Raw genomic sequence first — 19,655 nt, forward strand, 5'->3', positions numbered from 1 at the left:
AGCAATTCACTCAAGCTCCTTCAACAGCATCCTCCAAATTTACAAATTTTACAACCTATATCTCTCTGTAACATTTTGTAAAAAAAAATCTTCCTCACAGCTTATATTCCCAGCTTTGCATCAATAGCAAGTTTGATGCATTACCTAACAACTCTTCAGCTATTCCATTAATAAAGATTGTAAAATACTGTAGCGGTGGGACCTCAGTATGGATTTTTGCAACATCGCCAAGGTATGTTCCAAGACGGAACAGCCTGTTTCCATTCACAATCTAGGCTAGATATTTAACTTGGGTGAAGATGTGAGGGCTGACAACAACTTCGGTATTGCACACTAGCAACGGTTGAGGTCTTGGAGGTAAAAATTTGAAAATTAGTGGGAAAAAAACATGGAATAACATTCAAATTGAAAATCAGCTAACCTTTCTAAAGCTTTAAATTAGAAAATCATTTAGTGCACACTGTTTTCCTAATATTTACAAGTTGGGAAATTGTTTAATGTACAATGGCTTTGTATAGCTGTTTAGTCACTTGTACAAAAAAAAGTGTTTCTGCAATTAAAACTCTTAATATTTCCGTCAATTGTTCTCAAAATGTTTTAGTGCTGTGCAATTCGGAGTATGTGGGTCACTAAACGTTAGTGCTTTTTTTCCACAACTGACTGGATGGATAGATGCGGTGGCTCTGTGGTTAGCACCAGAGACTGAGGCTCAATTCCCGCCTTGGACAACTGTTTATTTGGAGTTTGCACATTCTCCCAGTGTCTGTGCTGGTTTCCGGCAGGTGCTCCGGTTCCTCCCACAGTCCAAAGATGTGCAGGTTAGGTGAACTGGCCATGCTAAATTATCCATAGTGTTGGGGAATGGGTCTGGGTGGGTTGCTCTTCAGAGGATTGGTGTGGACTTGTTGGGCTGAAGGGTTTGTTTCCTCACTCTAGGGAATCTAATCTAATCAAAGTGAGGACAAACAAGCGTAAAAAAAGCTTTTCTGTTCTCTCCAAGTTCCATTGTTAAACAGTCAATCTTAACACAACCAATATTACATAATCTGGGCCTGTATTACTGTCAACAGTGTGTTGAATTCAAAGCTTAATATTGGCAAGCTCCAATATTAACTGCAATTCATAGCTTTCATGTTGAGTACTGAGGCTACTGGATACAAGTGTAAACCTCCATCCTAAAGAGTGGGTAGATTCATAGAATTCTACCTGTATGCATTGATAAAAAAAACAATCAGATAACTATCCCAAATTTTTTAATTTTATATTTTTTCCATTCCACATGATGTATCAAAAATACATAGAGAAAACATTTAGTTGAATTCCAATTAGTTTTCTGCATTACAGAGTACCACTAAAGTAAAAGCTAAGGAATTACCTTTCACATAGGCCAAGAGAGCTTTGATCTGTCTGATCTGATCTCATTTGTCTCAAGAACAATACAAAAGATACATAAAATTTTAAATAGCTTATAAATACAGAAATTATACTGATTCCTTGATTACACTTCAATTCCATGTTTATAATTCATTATAGTAGCTCTTCTCCAAAGTCTTCAGATACAGATACAACATGGTTCTGTTGACAGGCTACATGTGGGCATTCTTGGATAAGACCCCACAACAGAATCCGAAAAGCTAAAATTCTATTAGAAATTTTGAAACTTTCTACTTTATAAATAGCCATTAAACATAAGCTCATTCTAGCTAAAGAAACAGAAAACACTTTTTCAGACTATCAGCTGGAGCTGCATGAAGAAACATAAAATGCAAAAGTAGCATGAAAATAATCACAAATATTTCTGGTTTGAATCAATATTTGTTGTCAAAAATCCCAGCTCGTCACTTTCATAGAAATTCACAGCTATTCAGAATTCCCACACCACTGGATAAATTCAGGTACTGATATTCGGAATTCTTCTCGTTGCCAGAATACATCAACACAACTCCTATGGAAAAATCATGGCTCAGTGGTTAGCACTGTACCTAACAGCACCAGGGACCCGGGTTCGATCCCAGACTTGTACTAATTCCACACAGACAGTCACCCATTTTCCCCATGTCTGCGTGGTTTCCTCTCACAGTCCAAAGATGTGCAGATTAGGTGGATTGGCTATGGGATGTGTCTGGGTGCCATGCTCTTATAGAGGGTCAGAATGGGCTGAATGACTTCGATAGATAGATAGATAGCTTACAGTGTGGAAACATGCCCTTTGGCCCAACCCGTCCTCACCGACCCTCCGAAGAGTAACCCACCCAGACCCATTTCCCTCTGACTAATGCACCCAACACAATGGGCAATTTAGCATGGCCAATTCACCTGACCTGTACATCTTTGGACTGTGGGAGGAAACTGGAGCACCCGGAAGAAACCCAAGCAGACACAGGGAGAACGTGCAAACTCCACACAGACAGTCGCCCAAGGCTGGAATTGAACCTGGGATCTTGGTGATGTGAGGCAGCAGTGCTAACCACTGCGCCAGTTTCCACACTGTAGGGATTTTATAATTATTTTAAATTTCAGAGATATAAAGAAATAAAGTGAGGAAAATATTAAAAACATAATCCCTCAACTCCATAAATTACTAGAATCTGAAATTCTTTATTTTAGTAAAAGAATTGACCTAGTTAAAGTGTTGTTGGAAAGTTAGAAACCATCGCTGTTCAGAGTGGAGACTAAGGTCCGAGCAGTATTATTGGACTCATGTCTTCCTTTCCTTCACTGCTGACACACATCAAGAATTCACCAATGCTCATTTCTTCCCCTTGTCATGTCTGTCATCCCTTCCTGAAGGGCTTATGCCCAAAATGTCGATTCTCCTGCTCCTCAGATGCTGCTGACCTGCTGTACTTTTCCAACACCACACTCCCAATTGTTATCCATCAAGTTTCTTCTCTGCTGGGATGTTAGACCAAAGGATTCCCCTATGCTGCCAAAACCAAGGGTCCAACACCAGTACAGCCAAATCCTTTAGTGCATTAAAAAAAAAGGCTGATGGAAGACTTTAAAAAGCAGAATATTAAGTGTTTTTAAAATTAAAAACACAATAACATAATTACAAGCATTGTGGCTCTACAAGAATGGATGTTTGAATTGAAAATCACATTTGCACATGATTTTTTAAATGAACCATTAAGGTGCAGAAGTCAGAGTCACCATCTAAGTATCAACTGACATGCAGGTTCAATTTCTCACATGGTGAGTTTGAACAAAAGTCACTTTCACGAAATGGGAGAGAAATGTTCGCCGACCTTTCTCAAGCTATTCAAGTGAAATTCCCCAAATAGGTTGGTTGAGGAACAAATTGATAACCTCTGTTGAGGTCAATTTAGCCTGGAGGAAAGGTAGCAGGTATCCATAACAAATACATGATACCCTCTAACAAATATTCTATCAAGCATTTTTTTTTGTACTACACATTGATTATTTTTGAGTACCAATCATTTGTGTGTTGCTCAAATAAAATTGTTCCACTTAACAAATTATTCAGAATGTCACCTAACTCTGCAAACCACATGGAGCATCCATTTCATGACTGATTGGAGTGACAATTTACAGACAAATGTGAAATATAAATGGGTACCTGAGTGGCTAAAAATAGTTGCCCAATAGGGGAACCAGAGACAGAAATTAACGCCTTTTAAAATAATGCAATTTATTTAACATTAGTAAGCCATCCAATAACAGTGCAGATGTGATTTCCCAAAGATGACAGTGCTTTATGATATTTCTGGATTTATTCAGGAAGTTAAAAAAAAATTAGTTAATACACAAAATTTAACAGTGAAACAATACAGAGTGAATCAGCAAATGCCTTCAGACAAGGCTCTAAAGCAGTCTCATCAAAAATATAAGATGCTAATGTTTAGTCAATTTAAAATTCATCTGAATATCGATGCTTTGTAGCTATATCACCAGTCAGCTTTTCTTGGGCTTCTTTCATGGCAAACACCACTACATATAAAAGCAGAGAAGAGATGATAAGTTAACCTCAGATCAAAAGAGACAAAAATTGGCAACTTTGGTCTATTTTGAAAAGTCCTCAAATAAGTTACATTTATTTTTAAAAATATGAAAATCCTAAAATATCTTATGCATGCTACCAGTCAAACCTGATGAAAATTATCAGTTCATCAGCTCTTAGAACTACATGGACTTTTGGAAGTTCCAAGGGCTTTTAAAGGGCAGTTAAATTTGAAGGATTAATTTGTTTATTGTTTATAAACAATTAATTTAAATTATCATCATCTTTTCCATCTTCTTGGTTTATCCATCTGGAAGAATGATCTTAAAGTGCAACGTTTCAAAGGGAGGGTTAACAAGCTATTTCACTGCATAGAGCATCACACAGCAATGTACCTTTAATTTATTCATGGGATGTGGACACTGCTGTTTCATCATTTGTTGCCCTTGAACTTATTGGTTCTCTGGGCCAATTCAGAGGACAGTTAAAAGTCGACAACATTGCTGTGGTGTGGAGGCACAAGTATGCCAAGCCTGGTAGGGACAGCATTTTCCTCCTCAGAAGGACACTAGTGAACCAGGTGAGTTTTTAATAAGTATCTTTGGCCTGAACATTAGACTTTTAGTTCCAGATTTTTACTGAATTCAAACTCTGTCTACTACCAGAGTGGGATTTGAACCAGAGTCCCCAGAACATTACCCTGGGTCTCTAGTTTTTTGTTTAAATCCAGTGACAATAAGACTACGCCATCCTCTTTCTCCCCTCCATTTTCAGCTGTTCACATGTATGCACATTCTAGAAGGTGAGCCCTAATCAAGAGGTGGAACTCCTGGATAATTTTATTTGCACAGCTTTAAACTTCTTCTCCCATCCTAGTTGAAACAATTAACTTACCACTGATCATGATCAAGCCAATTTTTAAAAAAGCTGATTCATTGGTTTTGGGGTTGTTGGTTAAGTCAGCCTTTGTTGCCTATCCCCAACTGCCCAGAAGTCGGCAGAGGTAAATTGCATCTGCATCAACAACATCCATGTGGTGCATTTGTCAACTAGACCACTGGGATGTTTTACGTGGATCCTTTGACATTTCATCATATGTAAACCAACTTCTGAAAACAAAACGGTCGTCAAACTCAGGGGAGGACAAAATTCTCTGGAGTAACCAACAATCTTGAATAATTCCATCAGTAGCATGTGACCATCTCTTTCAAGTCTCCTGTACAGCCATCCTATAACTTATATGCTAGAGCACATATCTTGCTTGATGTTACTCTTCCTTCCTATGGGAAGTACCCAACTATTATTCAGCAACTCATTTTTTGGTAACATGAACCAATCTGGAACCCAACCAGAAGATAACCTCAAGCAGTGACTAATTTTGTTGGCCAGTCCCAAATATTAAACATCTTGTAAATCAATCATGCAATAGCATAGAGGACAGCAAAAAGTCCTAGATGGCTCATGGTACGATGACAGAGTTAATCTGTTTTCATTAGGACCAGAAAATTCATGATCTAATGAAAATCTCAACTATTTCAGTTGCCACCAAATATTTATTTTATTATGAGTTCCACCTATCTTCACCACAAACGTAGTAGTGCTACATTGTTGATTGTAGGTGTACAGATTGCTGAATTTTATTCTGTATATGTACAGATGTAAAATTACATATTTGAATTAAAAGAAAGAGAATGTTCAAAGTGGCCATATATTACCCTATTCCTCAAGAAAAAAAGCAATGACATACCTTCCAAAAAAAAAACAGTAAACATATACATTATTAATAAATAGGGCAGGTTATGGACTGGTGGTATTTTCACTGGACTGTTAATCCAGAGACACAGGTATGTTTTGGGCACCTGTATTTGAATTCTGCCTTGGCAGATGATGGAATCTGAATTCAATAAAATTCTGGAATTAAGATTCTAATGAGGACTGTAAATCCACTGTTGATTGTCAGAAAAACCCATCTGGTTCATGCATTTCCTTAAGAGAAGGAAACTGTCATCTTTTCCTGGTCTGGCCAGCACGTAACTCCAGAACCACAGAAATGCATTGACTGGGCAATAAATGCAGGCCTAGCCAGTGACACTCACATTCTGTGAATGCATAAATAAAGAAAAAGATAAATAAACAAACAAAAGGTTTAGTCACAAAGTTTAGCACTCAACAATTAAGACATCAAATCTTTCCCTAGAATCACTTCTGCCTTCCCAAACAAAGCCAGCACAAGTAGCAAGCTAGGAGAAGTTTGCAAATTTCCTTGACCACTGTCCCAGGTTGAATGCATGACCAATTAATTAAACAATCACCAAAAATCAAGGGATGAGCATAAAGGAAGAAAGAAAATGTTTCTGTGAATATACAACTGAACTTTAGCTACGTACTCACCTTGGTCAGCAGAACTGTAGAAATATTTGTATTTGGGATTTCCATTTTGATTAATGATCTCTGGATGAACTTCACCACTGGGATCTACAATGTAACCAATAATAACACAAAATTAAAAGAGACAAAATTTAGCATTAGTTAATTATCAACAGGCCAATAACTAAAGTTACCTGCTAGAATTTGATTACTATAACTTTTACTCTTTAAAAGAAAGGAATATTTCATCTGTCCCACTTGCCTGTAATTATTTATCCCATTTATATTAATAAACGAATGCCATATAAAAATATCTTATCTGTTTAATAATTAGTTCCAATGACTATCTGATATTATGGAAACAAAGCCGAATATAATTTGGTAAATTTTATTCATGACTTCTCATTTTTAAAAAGGAGTTGATTTATGTTTACTTTGGAGACATTAATCATAAATTTCCAAATATCTGTTTTGCTCAAACTCCTAAAGCTCCACTGGCAGCATAATAGGATTATCTTCATCACACGGAGAATCAATAATTAAAAACAAAGACTCATCCCCAATCTTTCAATGGCAATCATGAGTAGGCAATAAGTTATTGCTTCGATAAAGATTCTCATATTTCCATAATAAGTAAGAAAAATATTAGTCATGATAGAGGCACCCAAATGAATCTTCCTTGTACACGTGCATAGAAATTATAAGTCTACAAGATTTCAGAGAGAAGTTGGAATGCACTGCTCATGAAGACATTGGAAGTAAACATGACAATAATTTCAAAAGGAAATTGGATAGACACTTGAGACATGTAAACTTACAGAGCTGCCAGAATTGAACTGGGGAAAGGGGCTGATGTGACTTATTTTCCAAAAAACCATATGTACGTGACGGTCCAAATGACCTTCTTTTATGCCATAATGACACAAAAAACGCTATAAAATTAACTGGAAAAACATGCAAAAAAATTTGCATTGAAAAGGCTGAACTTTAGACTCAAGTACTAGTCAACACTGTTATCATCTCTTTTAAATTTAACAATTAAGTCCACCCAACATCACAAAATTCAGTAGTGCAGTAATTAAGTCAAGAAAGTTGGTTAACAATAAGTTTTATTTTCTACATTTGCAAGTAGTAATTGTCGGCCTAAAACTGACACATAATTCCACACAGTATTATAAATTGTAAAAGTTTAGAACTGCAAGGAGTACACACAAATCTTGACAAACCCCCGTCTCCACCTCAGAATTCCTCACTTCAACTGTGCTACTGCAGAGAGGTAGGAGAAAGTAAGGACTGCAGATGCTGGAGATCTGCCAAGCTGAGTCCTTAAATGATACTTTTTTCTTACCCAAGAATAGGATCCTAGGTATGTAGTCTCCATCTGGCCTAAAGACTGAATCACTTGGCTCCTCCTCATCCTATAAAAGCAGAAAAGAACATTCTCTTTTTTTCACTTTTTAATATTAAATAACGTTATTTTAACCTCATACAATATTGTGAAAACAGATTTAGAAGAACACTGCATTAAGTTTGATCCTCTTACAAGGCAAGTGATCTATAAAGTTCTAGAGGAGTGTTACAAAAACAATTCCCTTCTCAAATTATCTTTACAACTCAGGCCTAAAGACTGGCTCTATTGGCTTTAGGGATGCTGAAACTGGTGTGAGAAATAATTGTAAAAGGCCTAGATTATGTTCCATTGATATATAGGAGAGTACAACAGGTGACAGACATGTAGGTATGCATGGGCTATATATGAGGCAGTCTTTAGCTCACCTATGGAACAAGTTGTAGGCATATGGAGTGAATGCCTTTTCCTTACATACTCTCAAAGAAAAAAAAGAGCTGGTTAATTTCTGACTTGATATCACACTTGATTAAAAAAAATGTGCAACTAACAAGTGGTATAAACATTTCCTCAACCAGTTTTGATTGCTCAAGGTCAGAGAATCATAGAATCCGTATAGTGTGGAAGCAGGCCGTTTGGCCCATCAAGTCCACACCAACCATCCGAAGAGCAACCCACCAATTCCCTACCCTATCCTTGTAAGACTGCATTTTCCACATCTCTGGAGTGCGGGAAGAGGCCAGAGCATCCAAAGGAAACCCATGGATGTTCAGGGACAATGTGCAAACTCTACATAGTTGCCCAAGGTTGGAATTGAACCCAGGTCGCTGAACTATGAGGCAGCAATGCTAACCACTGAGGCACCATGCCACCCCAAAAAGAATTCCCTCTATCTTTTTTCACATATGGCATTTTCTAAATAGGTATTTTTCAGATTTTTTTTTGAAAACTCTCTCCCTGGTTGTTAAATAGCAGCTGCTTGATAGTGGATATCTAATTTGGATGCTTCAGGTATCATGGCATTAATCAGGCTGTTTTGTAGGATTGGATAATGTTTACCAGTCCATCTTTTACACTTGAATAAGCGATAAATATTCTTACCTCTATATTCACCATGACAAAGTTATGAGCCATTTCTGAGATTTCCTTAGAATCAGCAAACTTTGGTTTCAGCGCTATTAGAAAAGAAATGAAAAGAAATTCCAACCATCAACAATTGCAAGGAATTTAACAGCATCCAAAATATTTGTCCATTTATTTGGCTTATTCTCGAAGAAGTAAATAAAAGTTTAAATCTTAATCAGATTCTAAACATCAGAACCTACCTTTACATGCACCACACCAGCTTTTGTGTATAATCAACATCAATGGTAAGCCACTAAAAATGAAACAATAGTCTTTTAAATGTTTTGTTGAATAAATATTTTGTGACTAATCAGCCGAATGGCTACTTTCTCACATGAATATCAAGCTGAAATCAAATTTGCAACCACTGTTGTTTTATTCACAGATAGACAGTAGATATTGTTACTACAAGATGCTATTTATTAGGTATTAATCTGGACACAAAGCCACTGGCAAACTATTCTGTCTGCTCAATGGCCAGTCAGATACAGAGAAAAAGACACAAACCTTCTTTGAATTGTCACTGAATAAGGATCAGTATCGGGAACATGGTTAAGTCTTCCCTCCCAATCTACAGCACCAAGGTCAACTGTAAACTCAGTTAAAAGTCAAGTAGCTCATCAAAGTTCAGAAAGTGAACCTTCTATCATTTTTTTGTAGGATTCAGTTATACACTACCTTTACTAGTTGAATTAATTGAAGGACCTCATGGCTAGTACATTAATTATCAAAATACCAGATGCCAGACCAGTGATAAGAAATACATTATAGGAAATACATTAGATGATGAGAAAAGGCTGGATATCTCACAGCTATTCATGCCACACAGACTGTATCACAAGTGAGTTGATATGTGGCATGCAGTTTTATTTATATGTGCAAAATTGTACAAGTACGTCCTGTACACAAAAAGCAGGGCAAATCCAACACAGCCAAATATTGCGACATCAATCTACTCTCCATTATTAATAAAGTGATGGAAGGGGTCATCTACAGCGCTGTCAAGTAGTACTTGCTTAGCAATAATCTGTTCACTGACACTCCGTTTGGGTTCCACCAGGGCCACTTAGATCCTGACCTCATTAAAGCCTTGGTTCAAAAAGGACAAAAGAACAAAATTCCAGAGGTGAGGTGAATGTGCCTATCCTGGATATCAAAGCCACATTTGATGGAGTCTAGTTCAAGGAATTCTTACAAAAGTTGAGTCAATGGGTTTTGGAGGGGATATTCCTATACTGGTTGGAGTCACACCTGGTATAAGGAAATTAGTTGTGGTGGTTGGAGTCAGTTACCTCAGAGTAGTGTCCTTAGCCCAACCGTATTCAGCTGCTTCATCAATGACCTTCCCTCCATCATAAGGAGAGAAATGTTCATTAATGATTGCACAATGTTCAACACATTGCTTTCAAATGGAAGTGCTAGTCTATGCCCAAATGCAGCAAGATCTGGACAATATTCAGGCTTGCACTGAAAATGGCATTAATATTCATACCACAAGTGTCAGGCAATGACCATCTCAAACAAGAGAATCTAACTATCTACCTTTCACATTCAATGGCAACACCACCATTGATTCCTCCCATTATTAACATCCAATGATTACTATTCACCTGAAATTGAGCAAGACTAGACATATAAACACTGTGGCTACAAGGTCAGAGGCTAAGAATCTTGTAGCAAGGAACTCACCTTGTGACTCCCCAAAGCCTGTCCACCATCTGCAAGTTACAAGTCAAAAAAGTGTGATGGAATACTCCCCATCTGCCTGGATGAGTGCAGCTCCAACAACACAAGAAGCTTGACATCATTCAGGAATATGCAGTTCACTTGATTAGCACTACATCCACAAGCATCCATTCCCTCCATCACCAGCGTTCAGTAGCAGCAAGTTGCCCCAATTACAACTTGAATTGTAGAAATTTACCAAGGTTCCTTTGACAGCATCTTCCAAACCTATATTCACCACCTCGAACATCAGTGGCAGTAGATATATGGGAACACCACCATGTGGTGAAAGTTCCCCTCCAAGCTGCTCATTATCCAGATTTGGAAGTATATCGTTGTTTCGTCAATAATTCTGGGTCAAAATCCTGGAACTCCATCTCCAACGTACAGTCAGCTCTGATAGAATTTAATACCTTAGTTTTCATGCGATATCATGTTATGAAAATCACGCATTAGCCACACCATTGAAACTAATAGGGCCTGAATTGCATTATAGCCAATTTGCATTGAACAAATGGGCATTATAGCAGAACTAACTGTATTGTGGGTGTACCTACACCAATTAGACTGCAGCAGTTAAAACACAGCTTACCACATACTTCAAGGGCAATGAGGAAAGGGTAATAAATGCTGGCCCAGCCAGTGACATCCACATAAATTATATAAGTAATTTAGAAAGGCAGTCATGTCATTCCTGAAGAAGGGCTTTTGCCCGAAATGTCGATTCTCTGTCTCCTTCAATGCAGCCTGACCTGCTGTGCTTTTCCAGCAACACGCTCTCAACTCTAATCTCCAGTCCTCCATTTCACCTATATAGGTCAAAAAGTCAACTTGAAAATAATGCTCTTTTATTTATTTTCTCCTGCTCCCAAACAAAAATATAAAGCTACAACAAAAAGACATGTAGGGCAATGCATTACAGTAAGGCTGCAATTGTGGTGCCACAGAATGTTAAAACAGAGATTCTTACGTTCCGTTGGCAACTAGCAGCTGAACCAGCCAAACCAGGTAAGTTACGGATTTAAACTCTAGCCTGTTCAGTCTATCTGTCCACTCAAATATACCAGCTGAATTCCCCTCTCTGGAACACTACCATTTGCATGGATGACCCACAGACTCTGTCAATGGTTTGCAAAAAACTGCTCAGTTATCTTTTTATACAGACAAACAGTCCACAGCCATTCATAATTGTAGCTTAAACTTTTTGGAACTGGTTTGCAGAGCACAAGCAAGAACTGTAATCCACCAAAGAATTAAGATTTTCAGGTAAAGAAAGAAAAGGAGAGAGGATAAAACGGATAAGAAAGAAAAATAAATTTTACTCATTAGTTCCTGCAAAATGTTCCAATTATAGTCAAGATTATTGTAATAGGGATGTTATGATCCCTGATATTTATGGAAAATTTCTAGACATATTCTTAGTAACTTGATACACAGCTAGCAACTGTGTGCACCATAGCAGCAAAGCTTTTAAAGAGTTCTTTGACGCCAACTCAATCTTCACTCCTTTGTTCATAGGAATTGAAAACTACATTTGCTGAACCAATGCTGCATGACTATGGGAACTCTGCTACTAATTGTAGGTATGGATTAGTTTCTCTATCTCTTTCTGTAATTCTGACAACTGTTAGAATTAAATTATAATAATTTCTTAATTAAGATTTACAGTGTGATGAGTTGCTATTTGTTCCATCAATCAATATATTGGCTTCCAGTCTGCAAGGCACTAAGTTTAAATCCTCATCCTTATTTCCAATTCCTCTATGCAGTACTCCCTACCTGTTTCTAATCTTCTTCATCCCTACAAGCCTTTAAGATCTCTATGCTCCTCTTGGGTATTCCAGATTCACGTTGCTCCGCCATTGGCTGGCAAGGCTTCAGCTGAATAGGGCCCCCAAGTTCTGACCTGTTTCTCCATTCATCTTTCCTTCTTTCAGCTCTCCTTAAACCTACCACTAGCTGGATAACTTGAATGATGGTTGGTTATCAAAAAGGTTTTGTTAAATTTGACATCACTCTTCTTAGCCATTATGAAATATCTTACCACATGTATGAATGTGATATATAAATGCAGGTATAATTATAAATTAATTAATTTAAAAAGTGTGCTATTTTTCTATGATATCTTCTAATTTAGTTTCCTAATCTATTTTTAAAATTCATTCATGGGATAAGGGCATCACTGACCATGGCAGCATTTATTGCCCATCCCTAATTGCTCAGAGGGCAGTTGAGAGTCAACCACATTACTGTGGGTCTGGACTCGCATATAAGCCAGACCAGATGAAGATGGTATATTTCTTGAACAACAATGGTGATCAAGATGGATTTTTCTGACAATATCATAGTAGAATTATGGTCATCATTAGACTCTTAATTCCAGATTTTTATTGAATTCAAATTCCACCATTTGCGAACCAGAGTCCCCAGAACATTACTTGGATCTCTAGATTAACAAACAATAGTGGGCGGCACGGTGGCACAGCAGTTAGCACTGCTGCCTCACAGCGCTAGAGACCCGGGTTCAATTCCTGACTCAGGTGACTGACTGTGTGGATTTTGCACATTCTACCCGTGTCTGCGTGGGTTTCCTCCGGGTGCTCCAGTTTCTTCCCACAGTCCAAAGATGTGCAGGTCAGGTGAATTGGCCGTGCTAAATTGCCCGTAGTGTTAGGTGAAGGGGTAAATGTAGGGGTATGGGTGGGTTGCGCTTCGGCGGGTCGGTGTGGATTTGTTGGGCCGAAGGGCTTGTTTCCACACTGTAAGTGATCTAAACCTCGCCTATACTGCAAGGTCACCGATCATATCTATGTATTATGCTTTGTTGAGATCAAAACTTCTAGTTCTAAATCAGTCAAATTCTTGAACACAAAAGAAATTGAATCATCTTGACAAGTTCCTTTACAAAAAGATAATTAAATAAATCGGTTTAATAAAGCACAATAATAGCTTTAAATTCCCCATTCCATAGCTAATTCCTTGATACACTGGTCTAATTTTTGAACATATTCTATGGATTCATCATCACTTTTACTGTAAATTTAATTTGTCCAAACAAGATAAAAGATTAAACTTCCACAATGACCATTACATTACTTTTTAATACAGGCACTGCTAATTTCCAAACTTTTCTTTGTCTGTATAAACAATTACTGTTTTAGAGTTGATAAACATTGTTTTCTGCATATTGTCTATTAGCTCAAACTGAACAGAGGGGGAGGAAAGGGAGAGAAATTAGAAAAATAAAAGAGTTTAAAAACTAAACCTCAAACGCAAAAGCTCAGAGGCTGATATTGTAAACTTCTAAATGTTAAATGTCAGTGTCAGAATATTTGGCAGTATTTAAAGCTCATCAAGCTGTTGATGATAGTACTGAGACTAAAATGCACAAATAGAGCAACTTCATTTAAACTCAATATATTTGCATATGGCACAGTGCACCATGGACAGCTACATCTGAATTTCTGTATTTAACTCCATATCTGCACTTGCCTGAGGTTGCTGTCTGATTTGTGCATGAATGGTAGTAAATGTCAACAGACTTTCACAGTTTTTAGAATAAATTTGCCTATTGCAACTGTTGCTGTATGAGTACAAAATGTTTCCTTTTGGAAAGGTAAATACTGACACCTTGTGGCAACATACCTGCATAAAAGAGCTATTTAAAACTGCAGGAAATAATGCTTTGACATAAAATAACCAGTCCTACTGTTGGCAACTCTTACCAAAACTAGACTACATTACTAAACTCATACATCTACATGTTCGATATGTTTGACTCATTGCCAAATTTAAAGATAGTGTTCTGACAGATAAATTACATCTGACTATGTTTTATTTCAGAATTACATTTTTATAAAATTACATTAAGACATACTGTCAAATTATGTTCTATGATATTCCAGGAGGAAGATCAATTGCCAACTAACTAAACAAAGTTTAAAATCACAAATTCCAATTCCCAACCTGAACAGGAAGCTTACACTTAACTTTGCATACCTGGCTTCTGCTTCTTTTTTTCCATCATCCAGTGTTCTCCAATGAATGTGATCTCCAAAGCCTGAAAAAGGTGGCCATTCTTATGAATTGTCATCTCTGACAAGCTGTTAGAAGCAAACTTCAGGACCCAAAACCTTATGCATGTTATTTTAATTTCTCAATTAGATGGAATCGAATCATTTAAACTTGATTGGTGCTCATAATACACACTACTGGTTCGCGTAAAGATTGTGTTTCTCATTGGCAATTCTTTAGGGTGTGGGACACTGGAAGACAAAATGGAGATTAAGTAAACTATTTGCTCTTTATAGATACACTGGACCTGATATATATTAGGTCTTCTCTATTTCCGATCAACTACAAGAAAATAGAAGCATTATAGACCAGAATGACTGGTCGAATGCAAGAAAGAATGAGGAAATGAATTAACCATAGCCACACGATTTTTTGAGTTTCCACAGTTTTCAGGTAAACGAGATCAAAGCCACAATTTAAATAAAACAAATATAAATAAACCCACCTCTTCCCAGACTTTCACTCCCATATGTTTGGGAGCAAATCAGAAGAATGCAAAAGACGATGAGATACAAGAATATTTGCCGCTTCATGATCAGATCTGACCCTCTCACTTGCAACTCAAAGAAGCCAGAAACACAGAGGAAGTGACGCATCAGAATGCCATGTAACCCTTTCTGGACTGTAATATTAAACACTTCCCAGATTTTTATGCTGATCATTTGCTGTAATTGAGAAGGATTGCCCAATTTTATATATAGTATTTTTAAATTAGGGAAATTTTATAGGACTTTAAAAAATTATAAACAGTTTTAGAAGAGCAATTGCGCAACTTTTTTTTCAAATGGGTACTGTAATTACGGTCCAATACGGCAGGACAAATCGCCTGTTATTTGTTTTAAATAGTGCCAGAGGGTCTTTTACGGATAGACAAGCCTTCAGTTCAACACATCATCCAAATGGTAATACCTTAAATTATAAAAGTACAATGAACAGGAATTAGTTAATAAGTATTTTGCAAAGCTTTGTTCATGAGAGGCATACTTGATATGCACACATCTCGGTTATGTTAATATCAAGCTGCATATTAAAATCAGCAATTCGTTTTTATATAGTCACTTTAACATAAAAGGCACCTTACAGCAGATATATTGGTTTAGACATACTTAGGGCTAAAGGTATCAAAGGATTTGGGAAGAACACAGGAGGAGGGTATTGGGTTATCATATTGAATGGTGGAGCAGGCTTGATGGGCTGAATAGCCTACACATATTTTCAATGCTTTCTTGGAGAACAGTGAAGTGTAACACAAAGCCATGTAAGGTAATATTGGATGGTCAAAAAGTAAAGATGTATTTTAAATCTTAAGAGAAAGAGATGGTGAAAATGCAGAGAAATTAAGGGAGGAAATTCTAGGACTTTAAGCCTCGTCAATTGAAGACACAGCCACTAATGGTGGAGCAATTAATATCAAGATGATCCAGAGACCATGGCTCACTGTGTTCAGCTGGTAGCTTTCCTGCCTCCAAGTCAGAAGATTGTGGGTTCAAGGGCCCCTCCACAACCTGTTGTGCTTCCTACATCTAAGACTAAACAAAAGCATGGGACTGGATGGGCTACCCAGCAACTACTTAGGCATGGATATGACAACATAAAAACCAACCTTGTTGACTGTGCAAAATCCTCTTTATTAAGGTTCAGGGATGAGCATGCCAAAACTGGGAGTGCTGCCCCATGGGCAGCATGGTGGCAAAGCAGTTAGCACTGCTGCCTCACAGCGCCAGAGACCCGGGTTCAAGTCCTGCCTCAGGCGACTGACTGTGTGGAGTTTGCACATTCTCCCCGTGGGTTTCCTCCCACAGTCACAAAGATGTGCAGGTCAGGTGAATTGGCCATGCTAAATTGCCCGTAGTGTTAGGTGGAAGGGGTAAATGTAGGGATATGGGTGGGTTGCGTTTCGGCGGGTCGGTGTGGACTTGTTGGGCCGAAGGGCTTGTTTCCACACTGTAAGTAATCTAATCTAATACTGAAGCAGCATCTTCATAAAGTACTTATGGACAATATTCCAGATGCCTTGATCCTCATCCTTGGATATATCCTGTCCACTGAGGACAGATTCAACAGAAGCGAAAACAATGGAAAGGGCTACCCTCCCAATCCTCAACATTGACTCAGGACCTCATGAAGACTCAGGACCCCATGAAGTCTCTTGACATTAGACCAAACATGGGCAAAGAAACAGCCTTCTGATTACCACCAACTAACCCCATTCCTTCTCCAACATCCCTCTGCTAATGAATGAATACTCCTTTATACTGAAAACCATTTACCACTTGGAAGGAAACATTGAGAGTGACAATGTCATAGAAGTTAAAAATCATACAACATCAGGTTATAGACCAACAGGTTTATTTGAAAGTGCTAACTTTCAGACTGGTGCTCTTTTATCAGGTAGCTGTGGAGCAGGATCATAAGACCCAGACTTTATAGCAAAAGATTATAATGTCATGCAACTGAAACTATATATTGAACAGACCTAGATTGCTGTTAAGTCTTTCATCTTTTAGAAGGGGTTGCAGGTTTCTGTTCACTAACATGTAAATCCCAGAATTTCTTTTAAGTTACATTCTTGAGATAACGTGTTTTTATAAGAAAAAGTGACATCGCAGTTCAGATAATGTATCAAAGGTGTGTGTTAGAGTCTGTCTGTATGCCAATCCTGGGTCAGATGGTTCTATTTCCAAAGTAGGATTTAATAAAATGTTACATGGGATGACTGCCTGCAGATTGTGTATTTTCTGAGCAAAATAGAATGTATCAGCAAATACAATTCTGCAAATGCATATTCACCCCATAGACTTGTGTGTGTGTGTATGTATGTATGTATGAGAAAAAGAGTGTGAATGTGTGTATGTGAGTGTGTACGTGTGAGTGAGAGACTGTGTGTTTGCATGAATGTGTGTTTGGTAGAGTGTGAGTGTGATGGAGTATAAACCTGTGAGAGGGTGTGCGCGTGGATGTGAGTGTGGGGTTGTAGGTGTGTGTGTGTATGAGAGAGGGTCTGCATGAGTGTGTGTGAGTATGTAAGAGCTAGTGTGTATGTGTGTGAAAGTGTATAATGCAGTGGGGTCACCTGTAGTGTGGCATGAACCCGAGGTCCTGGTTGAGGCCATTTTCATGGGTACTGAACTTGGCTATCAGCCTCTCTAAGATTTGTGGTCCTACCACATCCACCAGCAGCTGGTGGATAATTAAACAATTAATAGAAGATGAAGGCTTCACAAATCTCACCATCCTCGACAATGAAGGTGCCTTGCAGATCAATGCAAAAGACAAGGTTGAAGCATTTGAATCCATCTTCTGCCAGAAGTGGCAAGTGTGTGATCTATTTTGGCCTCCACCCATGGTCCCCATCTTCAACCAATTTGATTCATCCACATGATGTCAAGGAATGACTGAAGGTGCTGGTATTGAAAAGGCTATAGACCCTGATAACATTCCATAATAGTATTGAAGACTTGTGTTGCAGAACTAGCCATGCCCCTAGCAAAGCAGTTCAAGTACAGCCACAGTGCTGGCATTTACTTAACAAGATGGAAAACTGCTTAGACATGTCCTGTCCATGAACCAGGACAAATCCAAGCACACAATTAGCTTCATATTAAACTACTCTCAATCATCAGCAAAGTAAAGGAAGGGATCTTTGATAGTGCTACCAAGTGGCACTCTCAAAGGAATAACCTATTTATTGATACTCAGTCTGGCTTCTAACAGGATCACTCAACTTCTGACCTCATCCAAGCACGCTGAACTCCAGAGGTGAGGTGAGGATGATAGAATCCCTTCAGTATGAAAACAGGCAATTCAGCCTGACAAGTCCACATCAACTCTCCAAAGAGCATCCCACTCAGACTCAACCCCCTACCCTTTCCCTGTAACCCTACATGTCCCATGGCTAAACTAGCTAACCAACACATGCCTGGTCACTATTGTCAATTTAGCATGGCCAATTCACCTGCACATCTTTGGACTGTAGGAGGAAACCGGAGAACCTGGAGGAAGCCCACGCAGACACTGGGATCATGTGCAAACTCCACCTAGACTGACACTCAATGCTGGAATTGAACTTGGGTCCCTCATGCTGTGAGGCAGCAGTGCTAACCACTGGGCCACCATGCCATCCCTAACATCAGGGTAATATTTTAACAATTATGGCATCAAGGAGCCTTAGCAAAACTGGAATCACTGGGAATTGGGGGATAACTCTCCACTGATTAAAGTCAACATAGCTTAAAGGAAGATGAATACGGTTGTTGGATGTCAATAATCTTAGCCACAGTGCGTCTCTGCAGGTGTTCGTCGGGGTAGTGTCGTGTGCCGAACCATTTCAGCTGCTTTATTATGAACTTCCTTCCAACATAAAGTCAGCTGTGGAGATATTTACTGATAATTGCATAATGTTTGGCACCGTTCATGAGTCCTCAGATGCCGAAGCAATTTACATCCATATACAGCAAGATCCAACACCATCCAGGCTTGGGCTAATAAGTGGCAAGTAATATTTGTGCCTAGGCAACAAATATTTCCAACAAGTGAGAATGTAACCATCACTTAAAGGTAATTGAGGTAGGTGGGTAAGCAATTTGTAGTTACATTCAAAATAGCCATGATCTTATTGAAGGTGGAGCAGGCTCAAGGTGCTGAATAGCCTACATTGTTCCAAATTTGTTCCTATCAAATGAATTCAGAAAGTAGTATGAAATTAAAAAGGCAGAATTAAAGGCATTGTGTCTGAATGCATGCAGCATTCACAACAAAGTTGACAATTTGAAGGCACAAACTGAAGTAAATGAGTATGATTTAATTGCCATTTAAAGTGTTGTGGTGATAGTGATCAAATATGAGAACAGAATCAGATCAGCCTCAAGTTTATTGAATGGCAGAGCAAGCTGAGATGGGCAGGTGTCCTACTCCTAATTCATATGTTTATATGATAGTATTCATTCTCACGGAGATCCAAGATAAGAATGATACTAACTTATTATCAAATACCTATTGTAAACATAGAACATAGAAAAGTACAGCACAGAACAGGCCCTTTGGCTCACGATGTTG

The 19,655-nt window shown here is 38.2% G+C and overlaps 1 protein-coding gene across 1 annotated transcript; it reads right to left on the reverse strand.

Annotated features, from left to right (window-relative positions):
• Positions 1–1,236: 1,236 nt before the first annotated feature.
• Positions 1,237–15,182, reverse strand: txndc12 (thioredoxin domain containing 12 (endoplasmic reticulum)). The gene is made up of 7 exons (XM_060830456.1): positions 15,046–15,182; positions 14,526–14,586; positions 9,002–9,054; positions 8,778–8,851; positions 7,677–7,746; positions 6,353–6,436; positions 1,237–3,951 (listed from the first exon to the last, which is right to left on the reverse strand). Exons 1-7 carry the CDS (start codon positions 15,131–15,133, stop codon positions 3,872–3,874), a joined length of 510 nt encoding a protein of 169 aa, XP_060686439.1. The 5' UTR covers positions 15,134–15,182; the 3' UTR covers positions 1,237–3,871.
• Between the last annotated feature and the right edge of the window lie 4,473 nt (positions 15,183–19,655).

The sequence above is a fragment of the Hemiscyllium ocellatum genome, chromosome 9, assembly GCF_020745735.1.
Source record: "Hemiscyllium ocellatum isolate sHemOce1 chromosome 9, sHemOce1.pat.X.cur, whole genome shotgun sequence".
Classification (NCBI taxonomy): domain Eukaryota; kingdom Metazoa; phylum Chordata; class Chondrichthyes; order Orectolobiformes; family Hemiscylliidae; genus Hemiscyllium; species Hemiscyllium ocellatum.

Excerpts from the sequence above, each read along its gene's own strand:
- txndc12 (XM_060830456.1), bottom strand. The coding sequence starts at position 15,133 with ATGAAGCGGCAAATATTCTTGTATCTCATCGTCTTTTGCATTCTTCTG. Across the intron at positions 7,747-8,777 it reads TTGTCATGGTGAATATAGAG|GATGAGGAGGAGCCAAGTGA; the intron begins GTAAGAATATTT and ends CTGCTTTTATAG. Across the intron at positions 6,437-7,676 it reads ACCTAGGATCCTATTCTTGG|ATCCCAGTGGTGAAGTTCAT; the intron begins GTAAGAAAAAAG and ends GTTACATTGTAG.